The 17,268-nt window shown below is 35.1% G+C and overlaps 1 protein-coding gene across 4 annotated transcripts in view; it reads left to right on the forward strand.

The window, feature by feature from the left end:
• The first annotated feature begins 366 nt into the window (after nucleotides 1–366).
• LOC101895102 (GATA zinc finger domain-containing protein 8) overlaps nucleotides 367–17,268 on the forward strand; it is a 216,679-nt gene continuing 199,777 nt past the window's right edge. For all 4 annotated transcript variants that reach the window (XM_059129879.1, XM_059129882.1, XM_059129880.1 and 1 more), the window contains exon 1: nucleotides 367–855. In XM_059129879.1, coding sequence (XP_058985862.1) covers nucleotides 409–855 — 447 coding nt within the window. In that variant the 5' untranslated portion in view covers nucleotides 367–408. The remainder of the gene's footprint in view (nucleotides 856–17,268) is intronic.

Here is a 17,268-nt window from a genome sequence, read left to right on the forward strand (position 1 = left end):
TCCTTGAAAAAAGTTTCCGAAAAAAAAAGATATTGAAATAGTCTTCTTCCCTGCTTCCCAAACGGCAAACCATAATTTTGAAATTTAACAATAACAACAATAAACATAACGTGAGCAAAAGAAAAACAACAACAAAAACCGGTCTTTAACAAAATAAAGCACTTGAATTGAGAGCGAGTTTGAAAAAAAATAGTAACAACAGTCTTAAATGTCAAACAAGAAGACGAATTTCAAAACAAGGGCCAAGACGCAGCAACAAAAAACGTGATTTAGTATAGGCCACAACAACAACAATAAAAAATAACAATAGCAACAACTTACCAAAAAAAAAAAAATCAAATCCAAAATAGTTTTGAAAAATAGTCCCTTTTTGTCTAACCCCTGTGTTCGGACCCCTTAAAAATCAAAATGTTGGTTAACTCCACAACGACGGCCTCCACACCCACTCCGGGTTCCAGTTCTTCGACCAGCAATACCCTGGAACCAGCCCATACCATATCCACAAACTCCTCCTCATCGCAGTTGCATCAACATTTGCAACAGCAGCAGCAACACCAACATCAACGCGATAGCCATGCATCCTCTTCATCGGTTTCGGCTTCCTCGTCCGCCCAATCCTATACACAGGTTCATCAACAGCAGCACTTATCCGCTAATTTAAATTCACGTCCACCCTCACGTGCTCCCTCGATTTTGGATAGTCCAACATTGGCACGTGTAGAACGTGCCCGGCTTCGTTTGGAAGCATCCGCTCAGCAGCAGCAGCAAAGCGGAAATTTGAATGGCAGCTGTGGCAGCAACATCAACACACTGAATCGCGAGGATAGTTTGGAGCGCTCGATATTGGATCCAAAGGTAATTTTTTTATTTATTTGTCAATAGATTTATTTGTTTTGAAAACTAGACTTTCGAGGAGTCAAAAAAAAGTAAAAAAAATGAAGGAAATATTGAAAGTAAATGCTAAGGGAAAGATGTTTTAAAAATTAGGTGGACATTTTTTTTTTTTTTTGGCAAATTTGTGCACAGTATTCAAGTGAAATTAAAACTAAAAACAAGAGATTTTGAAACTAAAAAAAATGGAAAAAATATTGAAAACAAATGCTGATTGAAATTTGCTGAACATTAAGCGGAAGCCCGGAGAAAGGTCAGAAAAAAATGTGGATTTTAGGTGACCCAATCCCAACGTTTTTGTGAGACTTAAGGCAAAGATTAGTTGTCCCAAGTCCCCTAAAAAGGGTAAGATTGAGTCACCCAAAATTCCAAAATTTTTTGTGACCTTTCTCTGGTCAAACTTATAATAATATTAAGCAAGTAAAACTTCAAATTACACTGTGCAACATAAAAATTACTAAGGGGAAAAATCTGATGATGGAAGTAGAGCTTACAAAAATGAAGACACGTGTAGCGGCGATTTTTTTTATTTTATATCGCAAATTAAACTAAGGCTTAACCCAACACACCCCCCACCCCCCTCTGCAAAATCTTTGGCAATTTTTGGATTCAAAATTCTTGGAAACCATTGATTTTAGGTACATTGTGTTTTCGGCAATATTGCAGACAAAAATATGAGGAGTATTTCGGTTGAAAACATTAACCCTAAAGCGAGCAAAAAAAACTTTTTTTGGTCCTCTTTTGGAAATATGGTTAACAACTCCCTTTAAATGGTATCGTAACCAGTCAAAATATTCTACAAAATTATGTGTCATAAAGTTTTACTATAGGTTCTAGAAGACATCAAGACTCCAAATCTTACCCTAACGCTTGGAATTCAAAGAACTTAAATTGAGAGGACAAGTTCCCCCATCTTCTACACTTTTAGAAATTTTCGGATCAAGTTTATTCGGAATCCGTGGATTTTAGATATATAGTGGCTTCGGCAATATTGCAGACAAGAATACGAGGAATATTTCGGCCAACAATTTTAATCCTTAATTGAACCGAAAAACGATCTTTTTGGCCATTTTTTAAAAAGATTGTTAAAAAATCAATTTAAACGAGGTCATAAAAAGTCAAAATAATCCACAAAATTATTTGTCATAAAATTCTACTATAGGTCCTTGAAGGCATCAAGACTCCACATCTTACATTAACGCCAGGAATTCAAGTTAACTTTAATAGAGGGGACAAGTTCTCCCCTCTTTAATTTATGTTAAAATCTGCAAAATTAGTGAATTATACTTTCATCAGTTGAAACATGTGGTCAGGTCTTTCAAAATGCCGCTGGGAGCTACCATTTTACGAAGGCTATACCATAATTTGACCAAAAATGCAACAAGAAATGATCTTGAAGTCCCTAAAAATTGGACCATATTTGCATACCTTTAATAATAAATAATAAAAGGGTCAGTACCTATTCTAAAGTTCGACCTTTAATTTCCATGGTCCTTCCTTCGCTCAATACCAAATTTGGTACTTTTCGTACAGTTATAGAACAAATTTCCAAAACTACCTCCATATCTAAACCACAGCAGTACTTTTCGCACAATTTCCAAAACCACCTGCATATCTCAATTCCAGATTTCAAGAGAGATCCCAATATAAAATTTTAGGATTTGAGCTCTATTCCTTCACCTAGTACAGCAATTAGTACTATTTAGTACTTTTCGAACTATTATAGTACGCATTTGCAAAATCTGTACTTTTTACAACTTCTCGTACAGTTAAAGGACACATTTCCGAAACCACTTCCAAGTATCAACACCAAATACCAACAATGACCTAAAAATCAAGTTTCAGGATTTCAGCTCTTTAATTTCCTCCATTACCAAATTTAGTACTATTTAATACAAATAAAGTATGCATATCCAAAACTAGCTTCATCTCCCAACCACAGGCACCAACAGTGACACCCATATAACATTTCAGGACTTCAGCTCTATTCCATCTACTAATACCAAATTTAGTACTATTTAGTACTTTTTGTACAGTTATAGTACACTTTTCCGAAAAAAAACTCCGTACGTCAATTTCTGATACCAACAAACCCCTTAATATAAAATTTCAGAATTTCTACTCTTTTTTTCACCCAATAACAAATATTGTACCATTCAGTACTTTCCGTACAATTGTAGTACACATTTCCACATTTTCCACCCCCATATGTCCAGGCTATACTTGAACAACGACCCTTATACCAAATTCCAGATTTCAAACCCTATTTATTCACCCAGTACCAAATATAGTACTGTTTGGTACTTTTCGTTCACATGTAGTACTAATTTCGAAAACACGTCTTTTCCACAAACCAACCACCAAAATGGACCACAATGCTACATTTTAAAATTCCAGTTTCATCCATTCACCCTGAACCAAACTGTTCCACATTTAGTACCATTTAGTACAGCTCATATACTTGGTACACTTTTCCAAAACTATCTTCATATAACAAAATTTCCTTCCAAGCTTGATTCTCATACCAAATTTCAAGTTTTTAGCTCTCTTCGTTCACATAATACCAAATGGTTCCATTTTAGATGTTATGTACCATTTTAGTACATTTCGTAACCTTAAGGTTCGAATTTTCAAAAACCTGTTGGTATATTTATTCTGCACTCCATCAGTGACTCTCGTGCCAAATTTCAGATTTCAAATTCATTTATTGATTAAAAAAAGAATAAATAAAAATATTTAAGAAAAAACAAGTTAAAAAGCAGTACTTCGGCCGGGACGGACTTTGAATACCCTCCACCATTTGAATGAACTTGGAAATTTTCTAAAAATAAAATCCGTTAAAAATTCTGGTCAAATCTTAAATAGCCGTCTATAGTCTATACGACGTGGACCTACATAGGCATTGTTGTCATAAGCCATTACCATATTCAAATTCGGAACTTGAAATAAATGGTGCATAATGTAGCTAAAATCATCAAAACACCGTATATAGGGAGGTATCGTTACATCGGAGCTATACGACGACCTGGACTTGCATAAATAATTTTCTGTCGTAGGCTGTAGCATCCATTACGAACTTCAAATATGACATCTCAAACAATTTCGGTGAGTATTGTACCTAAAATCGTCAAAATACCGAATATAGGGAGGTACTGATATATGGGGCCTATACGAAGACGTGGACTTGCATAGACAACTTTCTGTCATAGGCTGTAGTATCTATTACGAACTTCAAATACAAAATTTGAAACAATTCCGGTAAATAATGTCGCTAAAATCATCAAAATACCGAATGTCGGAAGGTACCGTTATATGGGGGCTATACGACGATGTGGACCTACATGGCCCATTTTCAATACCAAAAGTCGTGCAGACATAAAACTTCATTTCGTTCGGAAGCTAGAGTAGTTTCCACAGACGGACGGACATTGTTAAATCGACATAGAATTTTATGCTGATCAAGAATATATATACTTTGTGGGGTCTAAAATGTATATTTCGAGGTGTTACATACGGAATGACAAATTTTTTATACCCTCCAAGTCATGGCAGAAGAATACAGATGCATCAACGCTTAGGAACATTAAAAAAAATTTAAAATGTTTTGACGAAAATAAGTATATTTTTATCATTTTTCTAACACGACACAAATCGGAGGTTGTTATTATATGCATTTTTCAAAAAATTTTACAAATTTCTATAATTTTTAATTCAATATTTTCAATTCCAACATTGGTTTGACAGTTCATTGTCCCAGCAGTTGCGTCGATGCGACTACCTGTATTCTTCTACCATGCTCCATACTATGTTGGAGGGTATAATAATTACTCTGTTAAAAGCAATGTTAACTATGTGGTTTATGCTTTTGCTAGTTAAATTCAGAATTTTTGTTGTGTAAAATTGCTCCTCCTCCTTATAGAGATTTCATAAATTAACCGATACTATCGAAAGTAGCAATTTTGTTGACATCCAACTATCGGAAATATCAAATATGGCGTCCATGGCTTCTATACCAGATATGTTCGGAATGACTGTAAGCCGCCTGTCTATAAGTTAAAAGTGCATTCTCAATATTATGGATAGCATTTTGAGATTTTTGAAAAAGAGATTTTTATTGAGAGATATTTATTTTCTGCTACACACCCATGTTGCGGAACCGATAATTTTTTTGCTCAAAATTCTAGATGACTTCGTGAAGAGCAATTTTTTCAAATCTATTATGCGATCTGTGGTTATTTTCGAAAAGAAGTATATTTATTTTTTTGTGGTTTGCCAAATTTTGTGCTAAATCAATTCTCCGAGCTAACGGTTATTTCCACAAAAATAGTTTTATTTCTCTTCTGGAAAATTCCAATCAATTTTTCCAGAATATTTTTCTTCTTCCTCAGAGAAAAAAAAACACTGTGGACAAAAAATGTCACACATTGAACTTTATTGCAACCTTTATGTCGGACCAACCAACCATTCCGCCCATAGTATGTGTGGCAATATGCCACATGAGGAAATGGCATTGAAAAAAAAAAACCAAAACAATTCAAACGATTCTAAAAAAATTTCATCATTCAAGTGCGGCATTTGAGTTAAGTTGCAGAGGGTGGGCCATAAATTCTTTTTGGGGCTGACTTTGCGGTGGTCAACAACTGGACATCTGGACAACACATTTTGCAATTTTGCAGCCAAGGCGAAAGAGTTGTTGAAATTGATTTGTTTTTTTTTTTTTTTTGTTTTTTGCCTTGACTTAGTTGTCTTGTCCTCTGTGTGTGGTTGGTTGGAGCGAATGGTATGGTCTGTTTGTTGGACGACCTGTAGGTTAGTTGCTCTGTTTGTTTCCATTCATTTTAGGGAAAGCGGAAATGATATATGTTTTTGTTGTTGGTTACTTTGCCATAGGACACCCGACCACTGGCCTCATGGTCCCCTTTATGAGACACAGACACACACACTCTTACACATTTACTTAACTACAACTTCATTTGGAGTTTTTTTTTTTTTATTTTCTACACCAGCCACGAGCTGCTGGTATTTCTGCTCTAAATATTTGCCATAAAAATGCCGCAATATATCTCATTTCTGTTGTTGCCTTTTCGTGTTGTTGTTGGTGTTGTTTTTGTTATTATTTTCTAGAAACGTGCATTCACTTTTTGTGTTTAGTTTATATTTCTATGGCGTAGATTTTTTTTTAATTTTTTTCTTTCTTGGTGTCTTAGTTTTGTGAAATTTCTTACTGGGCTTCAACACTCCGCAGAGCATTTCTTTGCCTGGCATATTTTGTTTGTAGGTACTTTCGGAATTTGTTTCGTTGCTGCTTCTTCTTCATTTTCTTCTGCTGCTGTTTCAAAGTGTCAGAATGAATGGTCCAAAAGCTTTACATGACTCCATCGTCGCTGGGCTTGCCTCAAAGAGAGTGTTTCTGTGCCCAAGATATGCAACCAAGCTTAGCATTTGTAGCATAGCTGCAATACCAAGAAGGCTGGTGGACAGTGGGACGAAAGTTAAAAAGGGGAGGACTTTTTGAGACTTTTTTAGGAGAGCCATCAAGGTAAGGACATTAGATTTTAAAATAATTTTTTGGAGGGGATATTAGAGCAAGAAACCAGGATTATTTTTGGAGGGGCTAATGAAGTTATGAACATGGATATGGATATTTTCGGAAGGACTATCAAAACAACAAATACCTATTTTCTTAGGAAAATATTTTCAAGGCCTTCCGACACACAATTTTTTTTTTTTTTTAAAGAATGTGGATTTTTCAGGATTTTTGAGACGTACAGATTTTAAAAGAAGACGTGATTCTACAAGGATATAAAGCGAAGGACGTGAACTCCTTAAAATTTGTTTAAAAAGGAAGTGGACCTTTATAGACTTTTCTCGGAGGTGTATGGTTTTTTTACATATTTTTTGGGAAGGATTGGATTTTTTGAGATGGACGAGGATTCTTTTATTTTTTTCGAAAAGAACATCGAATTTTGAAAGATTGGAGCTCTTAGGAAAATATCTTCAAGAACTTTCAATAAACAAATGTTTTTGGAAAAAAACTGGAATTTTTAAAATTTTTTGAGAAGGACGTGGCTTTAAAAATCAGACTTGGTTTTATAAGAATATTTTGGGAAGGACGTAAAATCCTTACAATTTTTAAAGGAGGACGTGGACGTGGTTTTATACTTTTGTGGGAAGGCTAAGATTATTTTACATATTTTTTCGGAAGACTTGGATTTTTTAGGATGGAAGTGGTTTTTTGTTTTTTGGAAAGAACGTATATTTTTAAAGATTTTTTGGGAAAGATAATAAGTGATTTTTTTAATTTTTTGCTGAGAAAAAAAGCTTAAATTACACTGTGCGACAACATTCATTATTTTCAATAACTACAGAAAAAACAGAACACTTTAAAAGACACGTATATCGGCGTTTTTAAAGTTTTCATCGCAAAATAACCTAAACCGCGGGAGCAAACTCCCCCCTCTTCCAAAATTTTTTAAATTTTCTGATTATGATTCCATGGAATCCTGACATTTTACATATATAGTGTCCTGAGCAATATTGTCGATAACTTTACGAGGATTATTATGAAATTAGCTAATCAGCATTGCCCTTTTTTATACCCTCCACCATAGTATGGAGGGTATATTCAGTTTGTCATTCCGTGTGTAAAAACTCGAAATATAAATTTTACACCCCACAAGGTATATATATTCTTAATCAGCATAAAATTCTATGTCGATTGAGGAGTGTCTGTCCGTCTGTGAGAATCACTCTAGCTTCGGAACGAAATGAAGTAGATTGATAAAATTTTACTCAAATCTATATTATGTCTGCAGGACTTTTGGTATTGAAAATGGGTCATGTAGGTATACGTCTTTGTATGACCCCCCATATTACAGTATTCGGTATTTTGATAATTTAGCGGCATTATTTGCCGGAATTATTTCAAATTTCGTATTTAAAGTTCGTAATGGGTACTACAGCCTATGACAAACAATTTCGTGAGCAGGTCGATGTCTTCGTATAGTCTCCAAATAACAGTTTTCATTTAAATGTTAGTTTCGGAAGTTTTTTAAAATTCTTTAAGTTCTTTCAGATGGTGTAGGATATTAAAAGTTCGGCCCGGCCGAACTTATGGTCTTTTTTAATTGTTTTACATGTTATGGAGGGTATATTAAGTTCTTCATTCCCTTTGTAGCTTATCGAAATAATAATTTTAGACCCAACAAAATACATTTATTCTTGATCAGCGTAAAATTCTCAGACGATTTAGCCCTGCCCGTCCGTCCATCCGTCTGTTGTAATCACGCTACAGTCAAAAAGAATTAAGATAGGAAGCTAACCTTTTGCATAGATTTGTCATTTGTCTGCAGCCAGGTCAAGTTCGAAGATGGACTTTATCGGTCCACGACATCGTATAGCCCCCATACAACGGTACCCCCCCATATTCGGTATTTTAATGATTTTAGCCACATTTTTCAATGGAATTGCCGAAAAATTCACACAAGGAGTTCCTTGTGAGTAGTTTAACCCCTAGAAAAGAATTGTCTATGCAGGATCACCATAGCGTACATCCCCATATAGGCTTTCCGATATTCGATATATTTATGATTTCTGCCAAAATTTTCAATGAAATTGTCCTAAAACACACAAAACTAGTTCCTTGTTCCCCCTGGAAGAGAATTGTCTATATTGCTTCCCTATATAACGGTTTCTCCCGATATTCGGTATTTTGATGATTTCAGCCAATTTATTTAATGGAATTGTCTTAAAATCCACACAGGGGGTTCCTTTTGAGTACTTTATCCCCCAGAAGAGAATTGTCTAAATAGGTCTACGTTTAGAATAGCGCCTATATTACGGTACCCCGAGATATTCGGTATTTTCATAATTTTTGTGACATTATTCACCGGAATTGTTTAAAAATTTCGTTAATAAAGTTCGGAACCTTCAAATATCCGCCATATAACGGTTTTCATTTGAGGGGTATTTTTCGATGGATTTTTTTTTAAATTTTTCTAGTTTCTTCCAAATAGTGGAGGATATAAAAAGTTAGGCCCGGCCTTGTTAACTCTACTTTCACGACATTCTATGCTGTTCCCGTAATTATTTTAAAAAAATTTTGTCGCACTATGTTATAAAACATTTTTTTCGAAGACTATCAGAATCAAAGGCAAGATTCTCTTCTTTTTAAGATTAGTTTTTCAAGGATTTTCAGAAATATTACCTTGGTGTTTAATGCAGTATTTTGTAAAGGATTTTCTTAATACACCCAAATCTAAACTTTTTTATGTGTTTCATTTGCTTTCGATACGAGCTTAATGATCTGAAATTTGCATTGAAAAGGAAAGCCACTATCACACACTCACCACTATGCCATGCGTTTCGCCGTTGCACTATGGGTTTTTTTACGTTTATTTTGGCATAAACTCTAATTTCAAAGCTATTGAATTGAAATTTGGTTTGTATGCATTTTTTATGCTTCCAAGATGACCTACCAATTTTCATATGATTTGGGGCACTATTTCATATAGCTGCTATATAGCCGATTTGGCCGATTTGACCCAACTTTTTTGTTTATGAAGCTATTGAAATGAAATTTGGTTTGTATTCATTTTTTATGCCCCCAAGATGACCTACGAATTTTCATATGATTTGGGGAACTATTTCATATAGCTGCTATATAGCCGATTTGACCCAACTTTTTTGTTTATGAAGCTATTGAAGTGAAATTTGGTTTGTATTCATTTTTTAAGCCCCCCCAAGATGACTTACGAATTTTCATATGATTTGGGGCACTATTTCTTATGTAGCTGCTATATAGCCGGTCTGGCCTATTTGACCCAACTTTTTTTATTTATGAAGCTGTTGAAGTGAAATTTGATTTGTATTCATTTTTATGCCCCCAAGATGACCTACGAATTTTCATATGATTTGGGCACTATTTCATGTAGCTGCTATATAGCCGATCTGGCCGATCGGCTATGATGATTTGGAGAAACATACTGCTCATTCATTACAATAATTATACTTTTGCTAAGCCATTTTGAATGTTTAGTTTTAAATCGCTCTAGTTTACGGATGCACTTTGGCAAATGCTTCTTTATATAATTAACAAAATCTTTCACTTGTTTTGATATCAAACGCATTTGGTCTTCATTTAAACTGATATTATTGATATTCTGTAACACATATTTCACAAGTGCATCTTCTGAGCAATTGTTGCTTCTCCAAATTTCAATAAGCGCTGCATGGACAAACACATGTTTATCTGCAAAACACGTGTTGGCACAAAATAGAACAAAAAAGGCTAGTTACTCATTAATTAACACACTTTTGTTAATAACTTGGCATTTATACCTTTTTGCAATGCTTTGCCATTCACAAGTTACACTCCACGGAACACAACTACAATTTATAGATTTTATATAAAGCTATACATAAACGAAACAATTCACAGTATTACAACAACAGACAACTATGACAAAAAGGGCACCTCGTCTTAATTTTACATACCTGCACTAACGTTTTCCATAATTACACATTTTATTTTTTTCAATTTTGTCAAATCAGAAGCACTTGAACTTAGCTGATCTTTACCGCCAGTTGTACCAAAACAAAGTGACTTTCAAACAGCTGACTTTAAAAGCTCGCCAGCAAAAAAGGGTTGCCACCCGTATTGATATTAAACATTTTTTTTTCTAATATGGGTATCTACATTTAGGAAATCAGTTAAATTTCAAAATATGAAACCAAAAAAAAAAATGACTTTATGCCAAAAAATCATGCTTTTTACCCATAGTGCGTTGGTTAAGTGGCTCATCAGGCTTACAAGGGCCGTTCTCTGGAAAGTAGTACTTATTTTGAACTTATTGCGATTAGGCATAAACACCAGAGACCCTCCAAGTTCGAATCAAGTTCTATTAGCAAATCTTTTTCACAGCAAAATTTTTGTTTTTGTCCAGATGGATTTTGCCAGGCCCAGCTGAATTTTTAATTTTCTAGTTTTGCCCTGTTAAGGCAAAGATCATATGCTTATGATTTATGCGTATATTTCTCTTTCGAGACGAGCTTAATGATCTAACTTTGGCCCACTGTCATTACCTTCCCAATTCCCTAACAAAATGTGCCGCATTGCCTTCATTAAATTAAAACAAACGCCAAAAAATTAAAAGAAATTCCAGCAAACAAAGAGCTGAGAAAAAAACAAACTACAACAACATTAAAAACTACAACAATTTACTACCAAAAAAAAAACACAACAAAAATATTTAGAGTACCACAACAAATGACAGAATTGTTACAAATTGTTTATGGGTTAAATAGAGTTTAAAGCATAGCGCCGTGAAATGATACCGGCCAAAGATACCCAACAAGATTGTCGGCTTAGCAACAAAAGCAACTACAACAATAACAACTACTACAACCATTCCATCTACAACAATATTTATGACAATAATCATGGCAAGAAATGCAATTAAGAGCACTTGGTTGTTTGGCTGGTTGGTTGGTTGTCGCCTCGACAAATTATACTGCCATAAGTCCGAAGTACCGTATAGAAAATATTAAAAAAATTGCGGAACATTACCTAAATTTGGTGTGTATGTATGTGTGTGCTTTTATGTGTCAGCATTTTATAGTTATTCTTAGTTTTTCTTCTATGTTTTGTTTTTTTTTTTCGTGACATTATTTTGGTAATTTGTTAAAGAAACACGTTAAAAGAAATTGTTAGTACTTAAATCAAATTGTTTGTTATTATGGCAAGAGGGTTAGCTTCATTTTTTGAGAAAAGGTGAGACTAATCCGCTTCTTGGTGCATACATTTTTTTCGTAATAAGTGAAAGTTTGAAAGTTCCCAAATTTGAAAATTTCCAATTCTAAGCAGCTAATAACATTTTGAATATTTTGAAATGGCAAACTATTAAAGTTGTGGTCCCTTTTACAGCTAAATATAACCTTTCTTCCCTGTCCTTAACTCTCTTCTGATTCGAAATTCCGTGTCGATTGGTTTTCAATTGTGACTTATAGAGCGACTACAAAATTAGAAAAATAATTTTGTTTTAGTCCATTTGAAACCATAAATGTACATCTTAAAAATAATAGGCTTTAATTCTGACCCTAACCCAACCCCAATGCAAAATTTCGAGACGATCGGACGATAATTGCAACATGTATATAATACACTCGAAACGTAGTGTTGCGGTTTGTAAAAATTTAGAAAATTCACAATTCAAACTTGTAAGTCAAATTGAAAAAATCGCATGCGATAAAAAATATGACAGAAATAGAAAAAATGGAACAAAAAATATTCACTTTTTTATTGGTACATTTTCCGCGATTTTCTTAGATTTTATCCGTTTCTGGCAAGAGACCATTCCGAATTAATGGGAATTGTGAAAATCGGCCCAGCGGTTCTTGATTTATAAGCAGAATAAATAAGATCTATTAATTTACATATATATTGTAATATATAATATTCGCGGTTTAGTAGAAATTTTCGTATTTCCTTATATTAAAGTCAGGGACTATTTTACCCGCTAAATATTGTCCGATTTAGTAGGCTTCTGCCCAGTCCTAAATTCTAATTCCCTATAAATTTCCGCGTCGATTGGTTCATAATTGTGGCCTATAGAGCAACTGCGAAGTCGGGAAATTTTTTTGTTTTTGGTCTATTTCAACACCTAAATATTTTGCAATTATCTCCAAAGAGAATTATCTCCAAGAAGATATTCTGATCTTAACCCCACCTGCATTTTCAATATTGCGACCTGTAGGATGATTACAAATTAACATGGACAGACGGACAGTCGGACGGACGGACGGACGGACATAGATCGACTCAGCTCTGCGAGATAGGAAGTTCCATATATACTTTCCTATGTGGGAAACAAATATTTTGAGGTGTTACATTATTTTTGGCCCAATCAAACTTATAATACCCCCAACACATAGTGTTGTAGGCTTTAAAAATATGAACTTTTTAAGGACTAACTGTAGGGAAAACAAGGTTCCAAGGACTGTCTGAGCAATAAAAATGGATTTTAATTAATAAGTTTTCCACAAACTATTTGAAGAAGAACTTCCATATTTTACGATTTTTTTTCAAGGAAAAAAATTTTGAAATATTTTCTAATTTTTATATATTGAAGAAAAATTCCAAAACCAAAAAAATTGTTTTTATTTTTCCACCTTCACGAAATGTTCACAGACACAATGTCTTTCATATTTAAATCCATGTCGCTATTTCTTTCTATGATTTCAAATCATTCACATTTTACAACATTTCACAACATATGTTCAGCACGGAATGAAATACAACCAGCCACCCACCTACTGACAGGTGTGTTCGAACATTGATTAATGTGAGAGAAGTATCCACATATTTTAGGGGGACAAACATTTTAATTTTTATTTTTTTTTTCGTGAAATGTATTTCCATTTTAATACCCTGTATTATTTCGTGACACCTCGAAATATACTCTTTAGAACATAAAAATACATATATAGGAAAATGTCCATATAGGTCCAAGTTTTGGTATATACCCCATATTACTGTGCCTCCAAATATTCGATATTTTGATGATTTTCATTTTCAATTTTCACTGGAATTGTTCAACATTTTTTATTTAGATTTCGTAATCGATACAACCTCCTATGACAGAAAACGTCCAGTACAGATCCATGCCTTTGTATACCCGCCATATAACGGTTTTAGCTACATTTTCAACAGAATTATCTTAAACTTGGTGTTAGGAGTTCGTAATAGCAGATAATTGGCTGTAAATGACCACATACAGCCACTCTTATATCTAGCTGTCCCAGGCGTAGCTATCCTCTGAGGCTTGGAGCAAACCATTTCTATCCCAAGACGGAGTGGATGAAACCGTCATGCCACGACAGCTGGAGAGAATAGGACGTGTTCCGAACGCTCAAAAATCTCTCCCAACTAACGATATGAAGAGAAGAGATATCGACCAGGTCTCTTCTATTAAAGAGGAGAAGAAAAATAGAGAATTCTAATTTTCATAATTTTCTCTCAGAACACTAATAAATCTGTAAAGTTGATATGGGGAATGTCTAGATCAAGAGACCTTACTCGGATGTTATTCGAAACTCATCGGCTGGTGCTTTCATGCTTTCACCTAACAGAAATTACTAGAAATAAATGAAGGAGGCGGAATGCGAGATAAAAACTGGTTCGCGGTTGGCTTTTAAATCCGAATTAACTTCTAGACTAAGAATCCACAGCTGATGGCTTATAGGCCAGATCTTCATCCCTCCTCTCACACATATTGTGCCAGCAAAGAGATGTGCAATACCAAAAAGCTTACAAATTCCCAAATGGCTCAACATTTGCTTCGATATATGCTGCCGACTCTAAATACTAATACCAAGGTAAACTGGACTTGAAATGTAAATTTGTGTTCTTGAAAATAAAAAAAATAAATATCAGCAGAAAAGAGGTCTTTGAAGAGAGGCAGGCCCACTAAGGAACCACACCCGCATCTAGGACAACTTCGCTGAGTCAGGTTTACAAACGACAGAACTTCACTCTCATACTTTCTCATTTACCATTCAGAGCCAAGAAGGTCGTCAATGCTAAAGGTTGGCAAAATAAATGGCGATCCAAAGGCGAATCGGACAGAACAGGATGTTTGACAACGTGAAGCAAAGAATACTAAAATATCTACAACATTAAATAAGGCAGGTAGACTAAGAAATTCCAGCTACTAAATCAGACTTCGCTCCACAAACGTCCTTTTAAACAGCAGCCATCAGCTGAAAGAATGAGACCAGAAAGTTCATTTAAAGTGGACGGTGTCAAAACCTAACTCCATTCATAGAGCAGACTCGAAGTCTCATCCCCTAGGTGAACCGGAAATGAAAAAGAAAATTTTACTGTGATTTTATTCAGGCCCACATGACGTCAAAACTGTCCTAGATCACAAAGTGAAATCTAAGACCTGGACTGGCGTAGACAATTTTCTGTCACAGGCTTTAGTGCCTATTAGAAAATTTAAATAAAAAATCTCAAACAATATATCCACCGAATATTGTAGCTAAAATCGTCCAAATACCGAATATAGACAATTTTCTGCCATAGACTGTAAATTGGAAACAACTCCGATGATTAATGTCCCTAAAATCATCAAAATACCGAATATCGGGGGTATGGTAGTATGGAGGCTATACGATATCGTGGATCTATACAAACACTTCTCTTCCAGAGGGTAAAGAGCTTAGAAAGAACTTCTTGTGTGAATTTTCGCACAATTTCATTGAGAGCTGCAGAAGCCAGTAAAAACATATTAAAGGGCTATCAGAGCTATAAGCTTAGATTTTTCATGAATGTTAAGTAAAGTAAAAAGTAAAGTAAAAAACAGCTAAATTCGGTCGGATCGAACTTTTTATACCATCCATCATTTGGTATGGACTAGCCAAATGGAAAAAAAGTTCAGTTGAAAAATGCCACTAAAATTAAAAAAAAAAAAATAATAAACTGTTGATTTTTTTTCACAACCGAGAAGAATCTCTCGACCAAAGGAGGCCCCGAAAGTATTTCGAATATTCGAAAACAAAAGTCCTAATTAGTATTTTCTCTCGACTGGCTAAGTTTCAGAGAGAGGTGGGTTATCCAAGAGGATTCCAATTTGATCTAATTCATTCTCTATTTTAACTAATTTCCAAGGTGTGATAGTATGATTCAGGCCTAGGATTGTCGTTCTTATGGTTTTAACACACAATAGAATTATCCTTAGCAGAAAAAAATAGGGTGCCCTAGTTCAAATACTGACAAAAAATGCATATTTTCAATTAAAATGCTTAAAAAAATATCCTGTTTGAACAATTAGAGTGGAAGACGAAACGCCCGAATCCGAGTGGGATCCGGTTTTGACGTTGGTGTGAACTGTGGGATAGAATTGTGTACAAAATCAAGGAAGAGAATAACAATAGGGCAGGTAGCCGGTGGATTTTGTAAAGCGACAATTGTTGTGATTTGAAAAAAATACACTCACATTGAAATACAACAACAACAATTAAGAGAGTGATTTCGTTTTTGAACGAATTTTGCTCCCACTCTATAACAAACAAACCATGCTCGACCTTCTTCGAGCGAAATCGAAAAATAAAGAATCTCGTTTTATTATTTCTACTCCCAGGAGTGCTCCTGCACGAATTCGAGTAAATAATGAAACGCGCTCAGAGGTGAGCAAGTGACAAAGTCAGTGCTTGTCAATCTCTATACAATTAACCTCCTGTTATGGTACCATGGCTAAATGGTATCAAAACCAAATCAATCGAATCTATGATCTCAAAATCAAAACATTTTATGAAAATTGGATGTTTATCGTTGACAAAATCGAGTTCAATTGTAGACTCTTGAAAGCCATAATTTGATGCACGGAAAATTAAGTTACCCCATCTGTTGGCCTTTTCGAAAACTTTCATTCTAAACCACTGTGAAATATGATTTTGCATTTCACCTCTGTGGCAAATTGACTTCCGTTTTTGGTAAACATTTATCATGCCCCTTGGGCTATTTACCCTTTGAAATGAAGCACGAAAACAAAACGCTGTTGTGCCAGCTGGTGCTGGGTTACCATGATTATGGATGATACCATTAAAGACCTGCTTTTGTGCCTGCCGAATATTGTGGTGGCGGTGTCGGTGGTGATGGTGAACTTTGAACATGCCAAAGATATGACACAATTTCTTTCTTTTTTTGGGTTTTGTGTGTGCAGTTCTTGTTGTTGTTGTTGCTGGTGTTATATTTGCTACTTTGTAAAGTGCAATAATTTTAGTAGTTTATTTTTTTTCCTTTTTTGTGGCAACCACTGCCATGTAAAGAGGTTTCATGTTACAGCATTTCGTTCGGCTTTTTTTTCGTTTCTTGTGGGAAGGAAGATGCATTGTTTGGACTGGCTGGTGTCGGTGGTTGATGTTGTGAGGGTGTTTGGTGTTTGTTTTTGGAGGGGTTATCCATATATTGGCCTTTTCGGTGTGTGTGTGTGTGCATTGCTTTTGCTCTATGCAATTTGCGACATCGGGGGCCCATCCATACATGGGGTTGTTGGCGGTTACTGCAACCAGCCATTTGTGTGTGCCCGCCCCACTCACTACTTGGCGGTGGCGGTGCCACTGATGACTATGACAATGATGGTTTGGTTTTATTGTATTTTTGTTTTCGGGACAGACATGCAACATGCATGAGTTGCACCACTCATGTATGCGCACATAAGTAGCTGATCTGTTTTTCTGCGGAATAATATGATATCTTCATTAACCAAATGACACTTTGACCTATTTCATTTTGTGTTCCATCGCCATCATCATTGTCTTCGTCATCAGTATCGGCATCATGTGGCGGCTGCATAGAGCAGAGCATGGGCAAGTTAG

This window comes from Musca domestica, unplaced genomic scaffold (genome assembly GCF_030504385.1).
Source record: "Musca domestica strain aabys unplaced genomic scaffold, Musca_domestica.polishedcontigs.V.1.1 7, whole genome shotgun sequence".
Classification (NCBI taxonomy): Eukaryota; Metazoa; Arthropoda; class Insecta; order Diptera; family Muscidae; genus Musca; species Musca domestica.